The sequence below is a fragment of the Vicia villosa genome, linkage group LG3 (genome assembly GCF_029867415.1).
Source record: "Vicia villosa cultivar HV-30 ecotype Madison, WI linkage group LG3, Vvil1.0, whole genome shotgun sequence".
Classification (NCBI taxonomy): Eukaryota; Viridiplantae; Streptophyta; class Magnoliopsida; order Fabales; family Fabaceae; genus Vicia; species Vicia villosa.
The window spans coordinates 55,255,715-55,277,018 of record NC_081182.1 but is presented as its reverse complement, the minus strand read 5'-3'; the positions used below and the strand labels follow the sequence as shown (position 1 = coordinate 55,277,018).

Below are 21,304 nucleotides of genomic sequence, written 5' to 3'. Positions count from 1 at the left end.
TAGCAGAGCATCTTTTCTTTCACTGCTATTTTGCTTTACTAATTTGGCACTGGCTTTTAATATGATAAATCTGCCTATTGCGTCTAATATTGTGAATATTTTGGAAATTTATGATAGGAATTAGAGCCCGCATTGCAAAGTTATTATTCAAGCTTCCATTGTTCACATCATCAGCAACATTTGGTTGGCCCACAATCAAGCCAGATTCAATATTAGATTTAAGCACTGGAAGAAGACCCTCTACCAAATCTTTATTGAGGCTGCATTCATTTGAAGTATTACCTCAAAAATGGCTAGCTCATCCATTCACGAGTTTACTATTATCAAGGCCTTCAATGTTAAGCTACATTCGTCCAAGTCGCCAAGAATCATTGAAGTTTTGTGGAAACATCCTAGTGTTGATTGGTTGAAATGCAACACGGACGACTCCTTCTCCTTTGATTGGGCCTCTTGTGTTGGTTTAATTTATTCAAATATCATTTGGGCGATTTTGTCTTTTGTTTTGCTGAAAAGTTAGACTATTCTTCTTCGACTACTGTGGAGCTTTTTAGAGTAATTAATGCCATTGATTTTGCTACTTATTTTGGTTGGAATAATGTTTGGATTGAAACTGATTCCACTTTTACTTTGTTGGCGGTTACAGATCATTTTGTGCTTCCATGGCATATTAGAACCACTTGGATTAACTATTTAGCCAAAATTAGGAATTTGAGATTCCATATTTCTCATATTTTCAGAGAAGGTAACTAGTATGCGGATTTGTTAGCTTCTTTAGCTCTCAATTCCTCTTTATCTTTGTCTTGATACAAGCCGTCTGGGGCCTTTATGCGGTTTATAGAAACAAATTAGGACTTCTTAATTATAGAATTATTAGTCACTGGGAGGGTCTTGGTATAGTCCCTTGTTGTTTATTTGTTCTTTATTATTTATTTTATTGTTTTGGTTTTAAAATTAAGAATTATGAATAATTTGACAAAAATTATATATATATATATATATATATATATATATATATATATATATATATATATATATATATATATATATATATAAAATTCAAAATATTGTCACAAACAATAGTTAATTTAAGAAGTAAGTGCAATATTACATCTTAATTTTTTTAACATACATTATTTTATTATGAGTTTAAAATCAGTTTTGGTCTCTCTATTTTATTTGATTTACGAAATTAATCATTTTATTTTAAATTTAAATGATTTTAATTTCACTCTCATTTTTTGGCTTTTAAAATTAATGATATTTTTATTTTTTAAATGATAAATTTCTTATCAAACTTGATTAATTCCCATTTATAAATCTATTATGAAACTTACATATAAAAATATAAGGTACAAATAAATATTTCATCATTTTTCATATAGGTTAAACATGAGGTTGAATTTGAGTGTTTTTATTAACAAAACATACAATATTTTATTGTGAGCTTAATAACAGTTTTGGTCATTCTACTTTATTTGATTCCCAAAATTAATCATTTTATTTTAAATTTAAATAATTTTGATTTTATTTTCATATTTTTGCACTCAAAATTAACAATATTTTTTGTTTTTTAAATAATAAATTTTTATAAATTAGATAAAATTGACTAACCAAAACAATAATTTAGTCATTATTATTATTATTAATATTATTATTATTATTATTATTATTATTATTATTATTATTATTATTATTATTATTATTATAATAGAGGTTGAATTTGAGTGTTATTATTATTATAAAAGATATTTTTATTTTTTTATATAATCTTCATAATATTTTTGACTATGAATGTTAGTTTTTAAATGGTGATTCTTTTTTAAATAACATTTATAACTAAAAGTATGAATAAATTTTTATGTTGTGTTCAACAATATTTTAAGTTTTTTGTTGTTACACCTAAATTTATATTATTCTTAACAAAATAAAATCATATGAATAATTTTATGAGTCAGAATTTTCGAGTTTGTTTAGTTTGAAAAGGTTATTCTAAATCTTAACTATTTATTTTCATTAATTTAACTGTGTTAATTAATTTTTTTACATAGAATAATATTTCTAAAAATAAATAAATAAAATAATAAATTAAAGTCGTTATATTAGTAAAGATCAATAGTTAAGATTTGAAGTAATTTTTTTAAACTTACATTTCGAAATGTGTGTGTGGGGGATAGGGGTGCTCGCGGTGCGGTTTGGGCGGTTTTGACGAAAAAAATCATCCGAACCGCAAGAGAAAAAATAGTGCGGTTTGGTTCGGTTCGGTTGACTTTTAAAAAAAATCCGAACCAAACCAAACCAAACTAATGCGGTTTGGTTTGGTTCGGTTGGTTCGGTTTTTTACAAATATTTTATCGAGCCATACATACACACACACACATATATATATATATATATATATATATATATATATATATATATATATATATATATATATATATATATATATATATATATATATATATATATATATATATATATATATATATGACAACATAATTTTATATTTAGACATTCATATACTAACAAATAACAACAATTTTCATGTAATATGTAAAAATTAAATTAGACAAAAGTGAAATATTAAACATAAAATAATAGCATAAAACAATATAAAATTATTATAATGAAACAAAAAAATAGAAGAGACGAAAGATTAGTGAATGTGAAAAAGAAAAAGAAAAAGTGTTGAGAGATTAGAGAAGAAGATGTGCGATAAAAATGAAACCGAAATACGGAACATTTACATAAAAATGAGAAGGTGAAAAAGAAAAATATAGGAGAGTAAAGATTATAGAAGAAGAGAGAAGATGTATGTGGCAAAGAAGGTGAAATAATGTTATTAGAGATTTGAGAAGATCGCGACTGAAATTATATGTGTAAGGATGAGAAAATTGTTCGTATTCATAAGGCTAATGTATAATAGGTTTAATTTTGGGTTGGATGTGAGTTAAGTAAAATTTAGGTTGTAACATAATGCGGTTTGATTCGGTTTGGTTCGATTTACAAAATACAAACCGCAAACCGAACCGAACCGTGCGGTTTTGTTAAAAAATGACCCAAACTAATCCGAACCAAATGCGGTTTTTTGCGGTTTCGGTTTGGTTTGGTTTGGTTTGCGGTTTTCTATTGGGTTGGTTTGGTTTTGAGCACCCCTAGTGGGGGATATTCTTACTCGAAATGTAAGTTTAAAAGAATTATTCAAAATCTTAACTATTGATCTTTACTAATATAATGACTTTAATTTATCATTTTATATATTTATTTTTGGAAATATTATTCTATATAAAAAAATTAATTAACACAGTTAGATTAATGGAAATAAAGAAATAACTTTTTATTCATGAATGAGTTGTTATTTTCTTTAAATAAAAGAATAATTTATTTTTCTTAATTAAATAATTAAAAATAGTATAAAATTTTAAAACCACTAAATTTTCTGATAAAGTCAAATTATATTAATTTCTTAAATGTTACCTAATTTGAAAAAATATAAATGAATATAATTCATCTCGAAGAATATATAGTGTCAATGTATTCAATTCCATGTATCTCGATTATTTAATCAAAAAATACAAAATATACTTATTTTAATCAACGACCACAATGTGTCTTCGAGACCAAATTAAAATTAAGGGTGTGTTTGGATTGACGTATTGAATCTAGCATAATTGAGTTTGGTATAATTAATTTTATCAGAATAAAATTTAGCATAATTGATTTATGTTTGAATATATTTATGTAAAAGGGAGTTGAACAATAAATTACAGCGTAAAAATCATCCAGAATCAATTCTGAAGCCAGAAGCTACAAATTCCAGCTTCAAATAGAACCAATTCTGAAGACAGAATCAATTCTAATTTTGCCTAACCAAACATCTTAACATTTTCCAAAATCAATTCTACCTCTCTAAAATTACTTTTTGTCTTTTCAAAAGCCGAACCAAATCTACACTAAAAAAAGTATTAAGGGCCTATTTATTTTGGCTTTTTTAAAAATGATTTTTTATAGTGCTACATGATTTTGTGAATTATTTTTATACAAAGAAACATTTTATAAAAGCTCCAAATAAAAATTTTGTTTGAATAGTTATTCTTAAAATGTGATTTTAGGTATTTCGTCTTTTTATGGGAAAAAAATTTGGATATCAAAATTTTAAAAAATCACTTAATTTTGAAGCTATTTCAAATAGATTTTCATAAAAATCATTTTTGAAATACAACTTTTTGAAAAACTGCGATTTTGACAAAATTTTGGTCTTCAATAATGTGTGTTTTTGTTATAGGATGTCAAATTAAGTATTTCATTTTAGAAAAAATAAATATAAAAAAACTTGTAATATTTTAAAAAACGGTTTTAGAAAATCTATTTTCAAAAATTAAAAAAAAAAATTCATTTTTTTAAAGCTAAAACAAATCTGTCTTAAATTAGATGAAGTGTTAAGACTATAAAATCAGAAGCACATTAATCGTTGGATTAAAATCAAATAGGTTAGATTTTTCTAAAAGAAGCTCTAATAATAAAAATAGAGGGAGAAGAAGAGTGAAACATATTTGTTGGAGAAAGGAAAGTATTTAGGTAATTAATAAGAAGTAGGAAAACAGCCCACTCTTATTCATTTCTTCTCTCTTGTCTGTCCTTCTCCCGTCTTCGTGTCCCTCCTCTGTTTCTTCCCCTTTTCAATTTCACTCTTTCACACTCACTCATTCACTGTCTCTCACAGACAAAACAAAAACAAACACAATAACCAGTCTTTTATTTCTGTTTTCTCCCTCTATTAACCACAAATATGGGAGAAACCGGTATCAATGTTCCTTACCCACGAAACTTAAACCCTACGGCTCAAGAGTTTACCCCTACAACAACAAACCCCATTCCCCTCTCCGTCGCCGTCGGAGTTCCCTATCCCTACCCTCACTTCGCCGTCACACCTCCGCCGCATCTCTCCACCTTACCCACCCGCTCCGTCCTCCTCAGTCCCGTCCCTCCCACTACTGAATCCGACCTCCGGAAAGATCTCCAGGCCTTCGGTGAAGTCAGAGCTATCCAAACGGACTCCTTCCGTTACGGTATCGTGACGGCACATTTCTATGACCTCAGACACGCACAGGCGGCGTTCACCGCCATTCGTACTCACCATGTCCACTGCGTTTCGTTTTTTAACCCAATGTCTCAGCCCCAATTTCATCCCGCTCCACCTCCTCCCCCGCCGGGGCTCGTAGCCGGTGTGCCACTCTGGGCTCACTATGTTTTCTCCGATATTCAGAATCAAGGAACCCTCGTCGTTTTCAACTTAGACGACGACGTTTCACCTGAAAAACTACGACAAGTTTTCGAGCCTTTTGGTATTCACTTCTTTTAATTTTTAATTAATTTATTTTTCACCTTTTTGTTACAGAAGTGAGATCTGAAAGTAGAGTGTTTTTTAATAAAAAACAATAAAATCTTAATAAGACATGTCTCTATCTCATTCTTTTTGTGTGTTTATGTGTGTCCACTTTTTAATTATAGGAGCCATAAAGGAAGTGAGGGAAATTCCAGGGAAGAAAAAGAGTCAAAGATTCGTCGAGTTTTTCGACATAAGAGATGCTGGCAAAGCCTTGAAAGAAATGAATGGAAAAGAAATCGAAGGAAAATCAATTGCTATTGAGTTTAGTAAACAAAGTGGTTATTATGGAAGAAGATTCTTCCATTCAAGTAATCCAAATCCTAATCCTAATACCTATATCTCCAATAAGCCATTTCATTTCAACTTTCCTCCTCCACCTCCCTCGCCCCGACGTCGTTTTGGCCCACCGCAATTCTCGCACAAGAATTTCGGGACTGGTTCAATGAGTTCGAATAGTTTGAATGGGGATGAAAATCATTTTTCCCCTAGGAGGAATTTTGGTAGGGAATTCATTGGAGAAAGACCATGGAATTGGAAGGGGAAGCAACCTTATAAGAATGAGACTCGTTATATTATCAAAGAAGATGCCATTGTTGAATCCGATTCTAGAACTACTCTCATGATCAAAAACATACCCAACAAGTACAGGTACGTCTTTTGTTTAATTTAATGAAAAATAAAAAACATCTGCTGTGTCTGTTTTATTTTTTTATTTTTAATTAAAATTACTATGATACCCTCATTGAAATACTACAAAAGTTTAGATAAAGACAAAAGAAAGTGACAATGCTAGTACTACATGCTTTCTTAATTGTTTTATTTTGTTTGAGTGGATATAGTCAGAAGCTACTCTTGAACATGTTGGACAACCACTGTTTACGCTGCAACGAGCAGATAGGCGACGGCGATGACAAGCCTCTATCTTCCTATGACTTCGTATACCTTCCTATAGATTTCAAGTAAGCAGTGTTTGTTTTTCATCATGTTTCTTGTGCAATGCCATTCTTTTATTATTATTTTTTTGCGTGTTTCTTTCTCCAATGCACTCTATGGCAAATCCGTGATATATATATATATATAATTTGACAGGAACAAGTGCAACGTTGGATACGGGTTCGTGAATATGACATCTCCGGAAGCTACTCTAAGGTTCTACAAGGCCTTCCAGCAACAACGTTGGGAGGTTTTTAACTCCAGAAAAATCTGTCATCTTACCTACGCTAGAGTTCAGGTAGTACATATTAATATTAGAGTATTAGTAGTAAATTATTATATGATGAAAAATATTAAGATTTTGTTTTTTATTTAAAAGGGTTTGGAAGCTTTGAAAGAGCATTTTAAGAACTCAAAGTTCCCGTGTGAGATGGAGCATTATCTGCCGGTCGTATTTTCACCGCCTCGAGATGGGAAGCAATTAACGGAGCCATTTCCAGTAGTGGGGAGCATGGTACGAATGGGTGCTGTAGATGATAAGATGGAGGGTCGAGATCATAGGGTGGTAGCAGGTAGTAGTGGTGGCGGTGATGATGATGATGATGATAAATTAGATGTGAAGTGAAATGTGCATTTATTTACACCTAGCACATCAAGAATTAAAGGTTGTTGAGCAACGAGCCACATATGTGTTCTCTCTGCTCATAAGCCCCCACCGTCTTACAACGTTGAACCTCTTGCTGCTCGCTGCTCACTGCTCATTTCCCCCTCTATCTCTCATTTTCTTGCCTTTTAGTTATGTTTTAGTCAGTTTTTTATGTCCTTTTAAATTAAGTCTCTCGTCTAGTCTTTTAGGTTCTGGCACTTCAGATGTACTAGTGTTTTCTTTGCCTACAAATTTAAATTTCAAGACTTAGAATCTATGATGTTTGTTTATTATTTATTGCTTAGATTAGAGTACCTTGAATAAGTGGATACCATATGTGCTGCTCTTTAGGCAGTTATAATAATTTTATTATATATGGCTTTGGAACGGTGGTTGTTGGAATAAATGAGATAATAACAATGTGTTTAATGTATGTGTTACATAGGAGATTTCAAGTGTTAATTAATAGGAGGTAACACTTCCTTGTGTATGCATTATGGAGTTTATAGATTTTCTGAAAAATGTAAGCTATGGTAATATTTAACTGATGTTTGGTTATGTTTAAATGTTTAATTTATGGTGCCATCTGCCTTCCACATATTAACGTGTGTCTAACACATGCCAATGTGTGCACTATACATGCTTGACTGTGCTTGAATGTCCTTTCCACATCTTGTTTCTAGTATACATGCTTGACTGCACCCTCCACATAAGATAAGAAAGTAATGAACAATTAGAAACAAAAATTGGTTAAGAATATTAAGATTATGGACCTAGTTGTTTAGTCTATACATTAGTAGAGGATTAGACAAACCTTCAAAATGCTTTGTTTTCTTCGGATGCAAATTAAAATATAATGGAATTGTTGAAAAATAAAAGACTCATCTTGTAACCAAGTGTTTTAGACAAGGAATATTTGAATTAGACAACTGTTTTTTTTTTTTGAATAAGCCAAATATATTAAATAAAGAAGCACAAGAAGTGCATATTACAAATTTATAATAGTCCCAGACCAAACATTATAAGCTGCTGCAAAGCACTAGAGCAGAAACCAGTAAAAGCTCACACCTAGCATCAAAATTATAGAAGCAAAGACACCTCAAAAACCAGAAAAATAAAATGCAGCCTCAAATATTCTATAAAATGTTGATACCAGAAACAATTAAGCCAACGACCCTACGATGAAGTTAACCTCCAAAACAGCACAAAATTAGAATACACCAAACATCAAATGCTGCCACTCCAATGACCACTGGCTGTTGCAAACAGCAGACTTGAATCGACAGGCGACTACTTCGCGTCGGTACAATCGCGCCAAACCTCTACACATCAACAAAAGGATAATCCAGCTTCCTTCCTGTCACTGTTGCAAAGCGCCTGAGATGCGATTATTCGGTAACGATTTCGAGGCACGCAGCAGGGTTCAAGCACCACGCACCAATATCATCCGAAATCTGATTTGCTTTTATTCTGAGCCATTTCCAAGAAGAGATTTTTGCCTCTTCTACTATTTTCTCAATGCTAATTTCGGCGTTTCGGAAGACTTTTCCATTCCTTGATTTCCAAATGCTCCATACGCACGCAAACCAGATTACCGACAGTTTCTTTGACAGCAATTTACCTCTTCCTATCATGCTTTCAAACTGATCCAAGTGCTTCCACCCGTCGTTGTGTATAACCGACTGAACTCCAATCCATTTGAATAAGTGTCCCCATGCACCTGCAAATATTGGACACTCAAAAAATATGTGAGAGACCGACTCCTCTCCCCCGCACTCACCCGGACACCTAGTCTGCCCCTGGCCTATAACACCCCTCTTATTTAAGTTATCTTTAGTAGGGATTCTGTTTTGCAGCATTCTCCATACCATACATGCCACTTTTGACGGCACTGCCCTATTCCACACCTTCGCCCATGGATGATTTGGCGAAGATTGTTCAATAGATGATAAGTTCTTATAAACCTCTTTCACTGAATACTCATTTTCTGTTTGAAACCTGCCTATATCAGTTTGATATATACTCTTCCACCAATTTGAGGCATCATTCGGTTCCTCGAGCATTCCCCCGTTGTTTAAACCGTGTCTATTCACTAAAGCTTCGAACCATAAACCTTTCCTCTCCGATTTGACTTTCCACACCCATTTACCTAGTAAAGCTATGTTGAACAACCTTAGGTCTCTAATTCCCAAACCCCCTTCTTCGACCGGCCTACAAACCTTCTCCCATTTCACCCAATTGATTTTTCTCTTTTCCTCACATCCCCCCCATAGAAATCGTTTAAACAAAGATTCAAGTTTAGAAACTATACCTGCCGGCGCCTTGAAGAAAGAGAGGAAATAAACCGGGATCGCAAATAAGACTGATTTTAAGATCACAATCCGACCACCAATAGATAACTGACTGCTCTTCCATTGGCTTAACCGGGATTTCACCGCCTTAACCACTGGACTCCAAGTATCTAATTTGTTTGGATTCGCCCCAATTGGAAGGCCGAGAAATTTTATGGGTAAAGAATCAACTTTACACTTCAAAATGCTTGCTGCCTCGTCAATCCAAAACTGGGGAACATTTAATCCTACAATCGAACTCTTATGAAAGTTTACTTTTAATCCGGACATAGCTTCGAATAGGAGTAAAATTGCTTTAATACTACGGATATTAGTCCAACTTTTCTCACAAATGATCATGGTATCATCTGCATATTGCAAATGAGTAAATCGATACTCGCCTCTCTCAAATTTGAATCCCCTCAATTTCCCCGAATCCACCGCTTTCTTCATCAACATATTAACTCCTTCCGTTACAATTAAGAAAAGAAAAGGAGATAGGGGGTCCCCTTGACGTAGACCACGACCCATCTTAAATTCTTTAGTCGGGCTGCCGTTTAGTAACACCGAAACTGAAGACGATCTTAAGCATTCTGAAATCCAGTTTCTCCATTTCTCGTGGAATCCCATTTTTTCCATCACAAAAGAAAGGAAACTCCAATCCACTGAATCGTACGCTTTCTCGAAATCCACTTTAAAGAGAATAACTTCTTTTTTCTTTCTCCTGGCCTCATCAACTATTTCATTAGCAACCAGTACCCCGTCTAAGATTTGTCTACCTGTAATGAAAGAAGATTGTGACTCAGAGATGATACTGCATAATACCTTTTTCAATCTGTTGGCCAATATCTTTGATATCACTTTGTATATGCATCCTATCAAAGATATCGGTCTATACTCTGTGATTTTTTTCGGATTGCTCTTCTTTGGAATGAGAACTAAGAATGAACAATTTGCCCCTTTTACCATACGACCGTGAGTGTGGAATTCTGATAATACTCTCATAAAATCACCTTTTAAAGTCTCCCAAAATTCTTTAATGAATTCAAAGTTGATTCCGTCCGGGCCTGGGCTTTTTGAACTTTCACATTCCCAAACAGCTCTACGAACTTCTTCTTCTGAAAATTCTTGAATCATGCCATCCCTCTCCAGAACTTCCAGTTTTTTGAAATCTATGTTGAGAGTAATAGGTATTAATCCTCTATTTTCAAATATTTTTTGAAAGTGTGCTCCTACTTCTTCTTTTATCTCTTCTACTTCCTTCAGTATTCTTCCATTTGCCTCTAATGATATGATTTCGTTGACTTTCCTTCTCTTATTTATGCAGACGTGGAAGTATTTAGAGTTTGCGTCTCCTTCTCTCAACCATGTGATTTTAGATCTTTGGCACTGGATGCTACAGTTGAGATTCATTAGATTATGTAATTCAGCAACAGATTTTCGTTTACAATCAATCTCTTCCATAGACAGCCCCTCTAACTCATCCTTACTCTCAATGTTATTGAGTTCTTCTTTTGCCAATTTAATTTTTCCATCCAGATTTTGAGTGTGAGATTTATGGCACTCTTTTAATTTCCCCTTGATCAACTTTAACTTTTCCTTCAATACAAACATCCCACATCCTTCCACTTTCAAATTCAGCCACTGTTCTCTAACAAAGCGGTGATATCCATCAATGTACTTCCAGCAGTTTAACATTCGAAAAGGCCCCGGTCCCCAGTTTTGCGTTGAATCTCCAAGCATGATTGGACAGTGGTCCGATAACCCCTTGTCTAATGCCCACTGAGAGCAATTGGGCCACCATCTAAGCCACTCTTCTGAAATCAAGAACCTATCCAGCCGGCTCATCGAGGAGCCCCCGGTCCTAGACCAGGTGAACCTCCTCCCAAGAAGTGGTAAGTCAATTAGCTCTGATTCTGAAATGAATTCGTTAAACTCCTCCATCTCTTCTCTTCTGTTATTAGCATCCGCTCCTCTTCTTTCTTCTTCATTCCTGATAGACTTGAAGTCTCCTACCACACATATCTGTTCTTCGTTCTTCCCTCTAATTCTCACCGAAATCTCCGCCCATAGATCTCGTTTTTTCCTGATGTCACATGGGGCATATATATTCGCAATAATTACTTTAGTCTTTTATGCTCCCCACTCCCCTTCTATCCAAACAACAGAATCAAAAGAAACTATATTTTGAGCAGAAAATATTCAACTATCCCACATCGTAAGAATTCCTCCCGACCTCCCTATTGACGGAATACTTGCAAATTCGAAATCGTTGGAACCCCACATCTGGCAGCAAGTATGTCTATCTAAAGACTCCATCTTAGTTTCTTGGATGCACATAAAAGTTGGTTTTTGTGACTGAATTAGACTATAAATTTCTTTTTTCTTTGCTAAACCTCCTACACCCCTGATGTTATAGCTAATTAACTTCATTATAAATATATTTTCACACCTCTCTACCCCTGATCCCTATTGAATCAATGATGGGCTTCCCCTCCTTTCACTCCTACTTCTAGTTCTTGAACAATTTCTCCTTCCTCGCCTCTGTGAACTAACCCAAAATCTTTTCCTAAGTCCCAAACATCTTTTGCCACTTCTCTAGCCTCTCCATGAAGAAGAATCCAACTTTTTTTCCATCTCACTATCAAACAACTTCAGATCAGCATTTAGATTTAATTGATTTTGAGTAGCTTTCCGGGACTTACAGTTACAAGTGGATGTCATCCTCTTCTTCTTCCTTCTTTCTTTCATTTTTGTCTTCAAAATCTCTGATCTCCTTCTTCTTCTTTCCTTAAAAGCCTGTAGCTTCACCGCACTTGAATGTTCCTTTAATGTCTCTGGTTGATTATGATTAACACCCTCCTGAGCCTTGACTGAATTCGCCATTTCTACTGATGAACCTTTGAATGTCGACTTCGGCTTTTCAATTTGACGGGAAGCTGATATGTCGCTGTTGGGCTCTTTGGGCATGTTGGAGAATCTAGAATCCTCTACTTTACCTCTATTCTGAATGTAGTGTCCATGTGATGGGCCACATTCCTGGATATTGGTTGATATCTCTTTTCGGCCCAACTCCTCTGCACTCTCCTTAAATCTGTTTTTGTCAACATATGGGCTCATAATAGTGTCTTGGTTCGGGTTACCCATTAAGGGTTTTTTTCCTTTATCCGGTCCATGATTGATCTCATTAATTGCTCCATTAGCCTCTTTGTGAATACTCTCGCCGCCTTCTGCCTCTATATTTGCTATAGGCATTGAATTATTTTTTTTCAGCCTATCTCTCTCTTCATTTACGATATCCATCATAGCCTCTGCATTATTTCCATTCTGCCCCTCATTCATTGGTCTACTGGTACTTTCTTTTAATGATTCTTCTTCATTGAGCCTATCAATTTCATCATTTCCAAAGTTCTCTTCTCTCTGCAATAATTTCCAGAAGTTGGCCTCTAATCTCTTTCTTGACTCTTCGTCTTCCATGGAGGTAATTGATGGTGGTATGAACGATTCATCTGAATTTTCTGAGCCATTATCTTCTTCTGAAGCTGAGGTTTCCCAACCGGCCTCTACTCTTTCACAGTTATTGAATCCACAGTTACACATCTCTTCTATTAACATGATAGTGAAGTTTTCCTTGTTTACCTGAATACTCCTGGACTTGTTGATAAATTCCATATATGGAGTCCTAACCAAAACTCTTGCCATATCTAACCTGTTTAACTTTTCAGTTGCTTCATCCATTTTTATAAGTCTTCCGATTGATGTTACTAGTGATGCAAATACATTTCTTCTCCAAGTATGAACGGGCACACCATAAATCCTACACCAAATGTATCTAGCTGCTGCAGTATCTCTTGTTTCCCATTCTTTAACTACACTGAACCACTTAATAAAAGACTGGTTTGAATCTTTTACCAATTCACGGAGATCTTCGTTTTCTAGCGCTTGCAGGAATACCTTCTCTCCCCCTAAAGGGATGACTTTTACTGTGACTATGCCTTCTTCTATCAGTTTTTGCTGCAAAAATGGGATATCTTCTACATTTCGTACGCACCCCACAAAACCGCTCTTAGCCCATGACATTTCTTCTTCATTCAATGTTACTGATAAACCAGCTACCTCTTGCACATCAGTCTTCTTAGCCTCCTTTTGTCTCCATTCAGCTTTATCTACTATGTTTTTGTGACCAGCGTTATTCTTGATTACGTCGGCATACGATAATCCTTCCCTTCTTTTAATCTGATATCTTTCGTCTTTTTCGTTGAAGTTATTTGCTTGATTTGCTCTGCTGTACCAGACCGGACGTGGTTTGAAAGTGATAGTTTGCTTTCTTTCGGTTCTTGCAAAGCGTGATATATTTATCCATGTTTTATATGTTCCAAACCATATATTCTTTAACTGATCTTCTAACCATGCTTGATCTTCTATTCCAGCAAATCTAACGAATCCGAAGAATTTTCCTTTCTTGTTTCTTTTTTTTGCTATATATATGTCTACCACCTTTCCCCATTTAGCAAAGACTCTCTCCATCTCTTTTCCGTTGATATCTTCTGGTAGGTTGCTAACGTAACATGTAGTTATTTCCTCTTTGATCGAAGTGTCTCTAGGAGTTTTCATGCGACCCGGTTCACTTACTCTCCTCCTTCTTGCGCTTACCTGAACCCAGCCCTCACTCATTCTAAACTTTTGGTATCACGTACTTAACTAGCATATGATGTGTTTAGTAAGCAATTGATTTGATAATTAGACAACTGTTTGAATGGTCTTAAGCAAGATTCATGGTTCATGAATAGGAAAATAAGGTAGAGGAGCTAGCAACACTCTCTTTTCAACACTCACTTTATTATTGGTTAAAATATGTGTGGGTCCCTCACTTTGGAAATGGATCCCACATAAAGTGGTAGGACCCATGCATGTTTCAATCAATAAGAAAGTGAGTGTTAGAGAGAGTGTTGCTAGCATTTCTCAAATAAGGTATTTAATTTAGATAAGTCTTCGTACGGTCTTAAACAAAAATATTTATTATCGTCTTAACAAGCTATAGGCACTATCATATTTCTCTATATAGACGACTTTCTCATATTTAATTCAAATATCCGTTTTGTAATAATGTAAAATTACAATTGCGCAACAACTTTGATATAAAAGACCTTGTAAAGCAAACACTCAATTTAATAAGAATCTAAGGTTAGAAAAGAGAATTTCTTTGGACATATATTTAAGGTATCCACATATATTTACAGATATCCATAAATAACATTTTTCTTTGAAAAAAAATATTTTCAACTTCTTTTAAAGACACAAGAAGTTAATATCACATAACACTCATACAAATCTCTCTTATTCTAACATCAAAATGTTATCACATTAATTTCCTTAATTTTCAGCAAAACATAATATTCATACATTTCATTTTTAACAAAAAGTGATAGATATTGTGATTGTGAGTTATGGTGAAAGAGCAGACGACGAAGGAGTAGAAAGGAAGGCATCGATTGGACAAGAAAAGTGGTTGGTTGGACTGTGAAATTGTCGAAGTGAGGTATGTAATAAAGAAGAAGCTTAAATATGAAATGACCAATATGATTTGTATGAAATGTAAAAGGTTTACTTCAAAGAAAACTTTAAAAAAAATATATGAGAAGACTATTTTTTTTAAATGAAAAGACAGAGTATAATAAACTAATATGTAAGTTATTATTATAATTTATTAACGGATACGAATATCCACGAGCATGAGTATCGTTAAACCCGTATCCATATCCATTAATAAACAGATATTTAAATATCCATTTATTTTATCTGTGGAGGATATCTATTAAGTTATTCGCCTCGTACCCATGACAAATTTTATTCGCGGATATCAACGAGTACAGATTATTTTGCCATCCCTATGTAACAAACTAAATATGCAAGCATCATTGGCAGCCTATGTATATCATTGTTTGTACAAGATCCGACATTACCCACGTTATAGGATTGTTGTGCAGGTTTATTAGAAGGTACAATATTGACATGTTACTGAAAGAGTCATGAGGTACCTAAGTAGGACCATGCACAAAATATTACATTATCAAAAGTTTTTTTGCTGTCCTCGAAGGGTACAATAATGTTTATTGGAACACCTTGTTTGATGATTCCAAAGTTGCAAATTATTATATATTTAGCATAACTAGAAGAGAATTCTCTTAGAAATCTAAGAAACTAACTATTATGGTGCAACTAATTTTGGAATCATAAATGATAGCACTTGCAAATGCTAGTGAAGAAACAAGTTGGTTGAAATATTTATCCAAAAGTGCTGACATACTCACATAATTTTGAGTTAAGTGCAACATATTAGAACAAATATGTTCGACCATCTATCTCGGAATCTATTACAATAACAAGCTTCATACTTATCCACTAAGGACATATGAGATCATCTTAGTACAAAATAGAAAGTGCATGGAGTGTAGATGAGTTTAACCACTTAAAAAATAGAGTCTCGCCCCAGGTATGATCACTTAAGTAATCTACTCACTAGCTACGTGCGACCACACTACCTAACTTATGCATCAAAATGTATCTTGAAAGTACACCCACGTCTAGAGATGTTGTGGTACACAAAGTAGGAGTGAAGATTCCAATAATATAATAAGTAACACAAATATCACATAATTTGATTAAGTGATTCATCTTATAAGTTCATGCAGGAACATTGACGTCTACCACAAGGCGTAATAAAAAAATGCATACCTCATAGATCAACTAACATGGTAGTAACTTGAAGTAAAATTTCACTGGAATGCCTTTAAGGCTAGCCCGGCCATAAAAAAGACAACTCCTAGAATAGACGGATTAGACACGTGAATTCACAAACTTAAAGACATGGTGATTGGGAGCAAAGTCATACCCTTTAACATTGTGGATTAACAAAAGGGACAAGGCAAAATGATGTAGAATATGTGACACCTTGCAACCCAAGCATCCCGATCAAACACCACTGAATAATATTGCATGATGGAAGCACAAATTTACTACATCAAAGAGAAAGTAGAATAATTCAAGAATAATTAAAGATCCATAAGTCCCACACCTCACGAGGATGTCCCCTAATATAACACTACCAACTTAGAATCAGGGAGGTACACATTTTTCTTGGATATACTAGTACGAAATAAATAGGGTAAGTACACAACCTAACACCTCTTCACAAATATTATATTTAGTGTCCTATTTGGCAAAAGTCCAAGATTACGACACCCGTTGCCTATCATATAGGTCGCAGAGGCATAATCTAATGTGACTGCCCCTACATTCCGCCCGACGTGGTGGTTAAGTAAGAGTGAGTCTTTGTTGACTCCAGAAATATAGCCGAACAATGATCTCCTTAATAAAATGAACTGTTAGGACCACCTCCAAAGGGCCAAAAACCCTAGTTTGAGGAGTTTATAGATGCACTTTCCCCCCAAAGGGGATAAGAGACGACCTCTCACCTCACATGGGTTGGTCCCTAAAACAGCCTAAAAAACCTCATACAGGGATACTCGCTACTAAGGGCTATCCCTCACCCCAAACATGTAATATATCTACTAGGGCCTCTAAGTTCCTGCCCTTGTAGGGGGAATACACACACACCTATACTTTTTTTGACAATACAATGGTGCCCAGCGTAGGGCTCGGTAAAACTAACCAGGGTCACGCCTCATCCTAATAATTGTCACATCTCTTCAATACCATCGACTCCAACTTCTAACCATTACCAGACATGGTAAATAGAAGAGCCTCATCCGTTACTTCTGAGGGTAACAATGATATAAGAGATTTTGAAGTCATGGCGGAGATATGAGCTGCCATGGACGAATTACGACGCCACAACCAAACATTAGAAAATAGTGTCCAAATTATTAGACAAAGACAACAAGAGGTCAATTCCTCAAAAGAGATGGATTTGCTGGATCCCTAGCCCCACTCGGATAAAATATGAAAGACCCTTGTTCCTGAAGGATTCAGGCCTCCATCCTTGGCTAGGTTCGATGGGCGCAACGACCCCTACGAGCAATGTTATACAAGTTATTCAACAATTCATTAGTACCTTGCATTTTGAGGTTTGCTTGTAACACTTAGAGGCCAAGTAAGGCTTCCCGTTGCATAACAAGAGGTGGAACAGAAGGATTGATAGAAGTAATTTGAACAAATCTAGCTATCTATGGAGCATGACTAGATAAGGCTTCCAATAGAAAAACTAGAAGGGACCTTAGTGCATCAAGTGAAAATCATGTGGTACCTATAGGAGGCCCTCCAATACTGGATTGGTGTTTGACGCTAACTATGAACTTGTGGTATTTGACCGTCATTTGCTATGAACTAGTAGTATCTTCCAGGTCGCCATGGTGAGTATCTCGGTAGCAGTGGAAGGTACAAGCGATGTTATATTAGAAGATGCACTACAAATCTCTAGCATGACCTTTATGGAAATTGCCTTCAAACCCTAGTATAAACCAATGTATGGATCTAATACCTTCCTTTTGCCACTTTGCAGAGTTCTCGAGAGAATCAAAGATATGGATTTTGAGGAATTGAAGCAAAAATAGTGATTTATCGAATCAACTATGATAGATCTATATGTTATCTTCTGAGTGCTTCTCGATTATGGGATATGGGAAGGCTGTGAATACTGGAGTTGGAAAGCGAACATAAATTTTCGCAAAATGTAAGAATCGAAGGTCGATTTTTTCTTGATTCGATGACCTAAAGAGGTTACAAACTAGTAAATTTGATACACGATATGAAATTATGGAAATCGTGAGAATCAAAAGTCGACTCCCACACACAACATCACTATTCTGTTAAGGAACCAGAAATCGATGCAGTTGGAGAATGGATGATCTTGAATAATGGCTCTGATCTCCTTTACAGTGGTGCGAGATGGATCTGCATGGTTTGGACTCCAACGCCCAAGTCAGTTCAAGATTCAAGATGAGTGTAGTGAAAAGTGGAGATCAGAGGTTGTACCTTGCTCTTAGCGTGTGAACTAATTTTATAGTTTGGGTTAAATGAGGTGGATTTAAGGCGGATTAGGCCTTAGTTATTTGGGCCTTTTGTCGGTCCAGAATAACCGGTAAGATAACATATGCCACACTTTATTTACATGTATTGTTTGGGCAACCATTTTTACTCCTTCTCAAATTTTCTTCATGACAAATTACACCCCTTGATATGTAGGCCAATATTTCTCACTAACTATCACTGGGAAGGTATTGTTATAGACTCTGAATAAGTTTACGACCTTGTAAAGGTCAAACAAATGGAAGAATCGTCATGGAGAACACTGGAACATGTTGTAATGAAATGGGAGCAAGGTAGACAAAAGGCTTGAATAGGCTTGAAACTTCCTGCAGTCGCACCAACCCTTATGTAATTCGAGCGATAATGTCCCATTGGCATCCCCTCATTGTGGTCCTTGTCTCATAGGTACTGAAACTAAAATTTTTATGGTCAAATCTTATGACCAGATGCATGTTAGATTTGCTATTTTCCTCCTTCATAACTTTCATGCAGTTTTTATTAAACAATTGCCCCAATTATAACACTAAAATCTATTTGGAACCTCTATTACCCAACAGTGCTCCCAACTTATAATATGTTTCTCTCACTGACGTAGTTATGGGTATAATTCTAGTGCCTTTAAAGATAAAATTCATTGATTTCACAAGGTTTGTAACCATGTAACCCATCGGCGACCTCATCAAATGCCCTTGTTCATTTCTCCACTGGAATGTTATCCACCCACCTTAAAGCTCGTGCACTTGACAACCTTATATCCTTGTTGTAGTGTTTAAATGATGGTTGATTTAAAGAATACCATCCGTTCAAATTTTTTTTTGAAGATTTTTGTCTTTGATTTCCCACATGACGTTTTGTGCAACGTGTCTTATGCAGTAGACTTGTATAAAAGGGGGATTTTGTCAATTATTATAGGCACTCTCAATAGATGCATGCTTGTGTAATATAACTTTAATTCTATAATATCAATATTTTTATTTTGTTAAATAATAATTTGTTAAATATATAATATTAATTAATTATTAATAAACAAAATACTAATAAATAATAATAAAAATATAAATAAATGTCACTTAAAAGTTAAATCTAATTAGCGCGGTCTATTAAAGATTGGAGGACGCGCCAATTGATTTGACATAACTTTTTTAAAAGGAATTACTTGTGCCAATCAGATATGTGTTGATATTTTGTGTAATTTTTTTTTGTATAAATTGAGTATCCTCAAAAGATTTAACATTGTTACGCGTTCATGACTGAATTCGAATTTAAGATCTCTGATTAAACTGAGAGAGATCTCCTGCCATTTTAACCAGCTGTTTTTGGATTGTAATTTATTTTGTTTGAAATAAGGTTAATTTAAAATTTAAATTAGAATGTCGCATATTTGGAAAATTGAGTCGTGGAAAATGGATATTGGAGGTCAAAAGTTCCCCACACAAAGCTTTACGCATTGTTTGGTACGAAGGAATGTGCCACGACTGAATGTGATAGAAGGGAAAATTTCTTCTAAGTTTTGTCATCTGTCATTTGGAAAATTTATCAGATAGGAAAGAAATGTATATTTTGGTGGGGCCTACGTGCAATAGATTTTCCGTTCAAAACTACGAAGAAAGTGTTGAAAACTGATACAATTTAGTAAAAGAATAATTGTACCCTTGGTTTTAAAGATTCTCCGACACTTTTTTGCTATGCTTGCTTATGTTTCATTAATGTCGAACATGGTATACTAATTTATACATTACTAGTATATAAGAATACACACATATGTTACTATATTAATTTAAAATTTTTGTTTTGTTTTTACATGTTTATAATATTTTATGGATATAATTTTATAAACAATATCTTATTATTATAAGAGACAATTTTGTTATTATTTAAATATATATTTTTCTTTCCATTCACTTTCACTCATATCAAACAACTAAAAAATTATTTCACTTTCTATCTATTTTCTACTTACTTTCATTCCTTTGACTCACTTTCTTTCTTTTTAGTTTTTTTCACATTCAAACATAGCATTACACAATGTTTGGTTTCTAAGAAACTAGAAGAAAATAAAGTGTAAGGAGGAAAAGATTCAAGAATACTCTATTTTCTATAGTTTGGTTAGGAAAGAAAGTTTCATGATGGGACCCACATAAAAAGTGGTTCTTCCAAAATTGAATGGAAAGAAAACGAATGGTAAGTTTCTTTATGAAATGGCAAAATTATCCAAAATAATTAAACATATTACAACTATTTTGGAAATTTTTGTAAATAGCAATAAAGTTTACAAAAAAACTCTAACATTTTATTTTTACCTAAAAATATTATTCTCCGATACTATTTATAAGAAAGAATATACTTTTTAAATATATTGGATAACTAATGTATTTGGACAATATATTGTCTAGATACATTAATTATTCATTCAATGGATTAAAAAAATTAACTCTTTCTTATAAATAGGATCAGAGTGAATAATATCTTAAATTTATCTTACAAAACAATTGACTATTTTTTTTTAATATTAGTCAAAATATATTATTTTTTTCCAAATCACATTTTTTTTATTTGAGAGTTATTTTGTTATTTTAATTTTAAATATTTTTCTTTCTCTTCACATTCTATTTACTTTCACTCCAAACAAACAACCAAAAATTCATCTCACTTTCCATTCACTTCTTCTTATTTTCATTCCTTCAATTCAACCTTCTTTCTTATTTATAGAGCGTTAAAATGGGTTCGGCCCATCAGGCCTGCCCATAAGTCCAACAATTTAGCGCGGACCGGGGCGCAAAATACCTTAAAAAAATACGACCCTGTCTTTTTGGGCTAGTCCACCAGGCCTATGTGTTTTATGGGCTGGGTCGGGCCGGGCCAAGCGGGCTTTGGACTGACCCACTAAAAAAGGATTTTGGTAAATTTTGGAGGAAAAAGATTGAGATAAGATATGATTTCATAAATGTGTTTTCAAGTGAT

The 21,304-nt window shown here is 34.2% G+C and overlaps 1 protein-coding gene across 1 annotated transcript; it reads left to right on the top strand.

The window, feature by feature from the left end:
* Positions 1-4,574: 4,574 nt before the first annotated feature.
* On the top strand, positions 4,575-7,400 carry LOC131655784 (protein terminal ear1-like). Its single transcript, XM_058925593.1, has 5 exons — positions 4,575-5,342; positions 5,509-6,034; positions 6,226-6,345; positions 6,476-6,617; positions 6,699-7,400. Exons 1-5 carry the CDS (start codon positions 4,787-4,789, stop codon positions 6,942-6,944), a joined length of 1,590 nt encoding a protein of 529 aa, XP_058781576.1. The 5' UTR covers positions 4,575-4,786; the 3' UTR covers positions 6,945-7,400.
* The last annotated feature ends 13,904 nt before the right edge of the window (positions 7,401-21,304 follow it).

Bases quoted from the DNA above. Each gene is read 5' to 3' on its own strand.
- LOC131655784 (XM_058925593.1), top strand. From the start codon at position 4,787: ATGGGAGAAACCGGTATCAATGTTCCTTACCCACGAAACTTAAACCCT. The intron at 5,343-5,508 runs GTATTCACTTCT...TTTTAATTATAG, and splicing joins ACAAGTTTTCGAGCCTTTTG to GAGCCATAAAGGAAGTGAGG. The intron at 6,346-6,475 runs GTAAGCAGTGTT...ATAATTTGACAG, and splicing joins TACCTTCCTATAGATTTCAA to GAACAAGTGCAACGTTGGAT.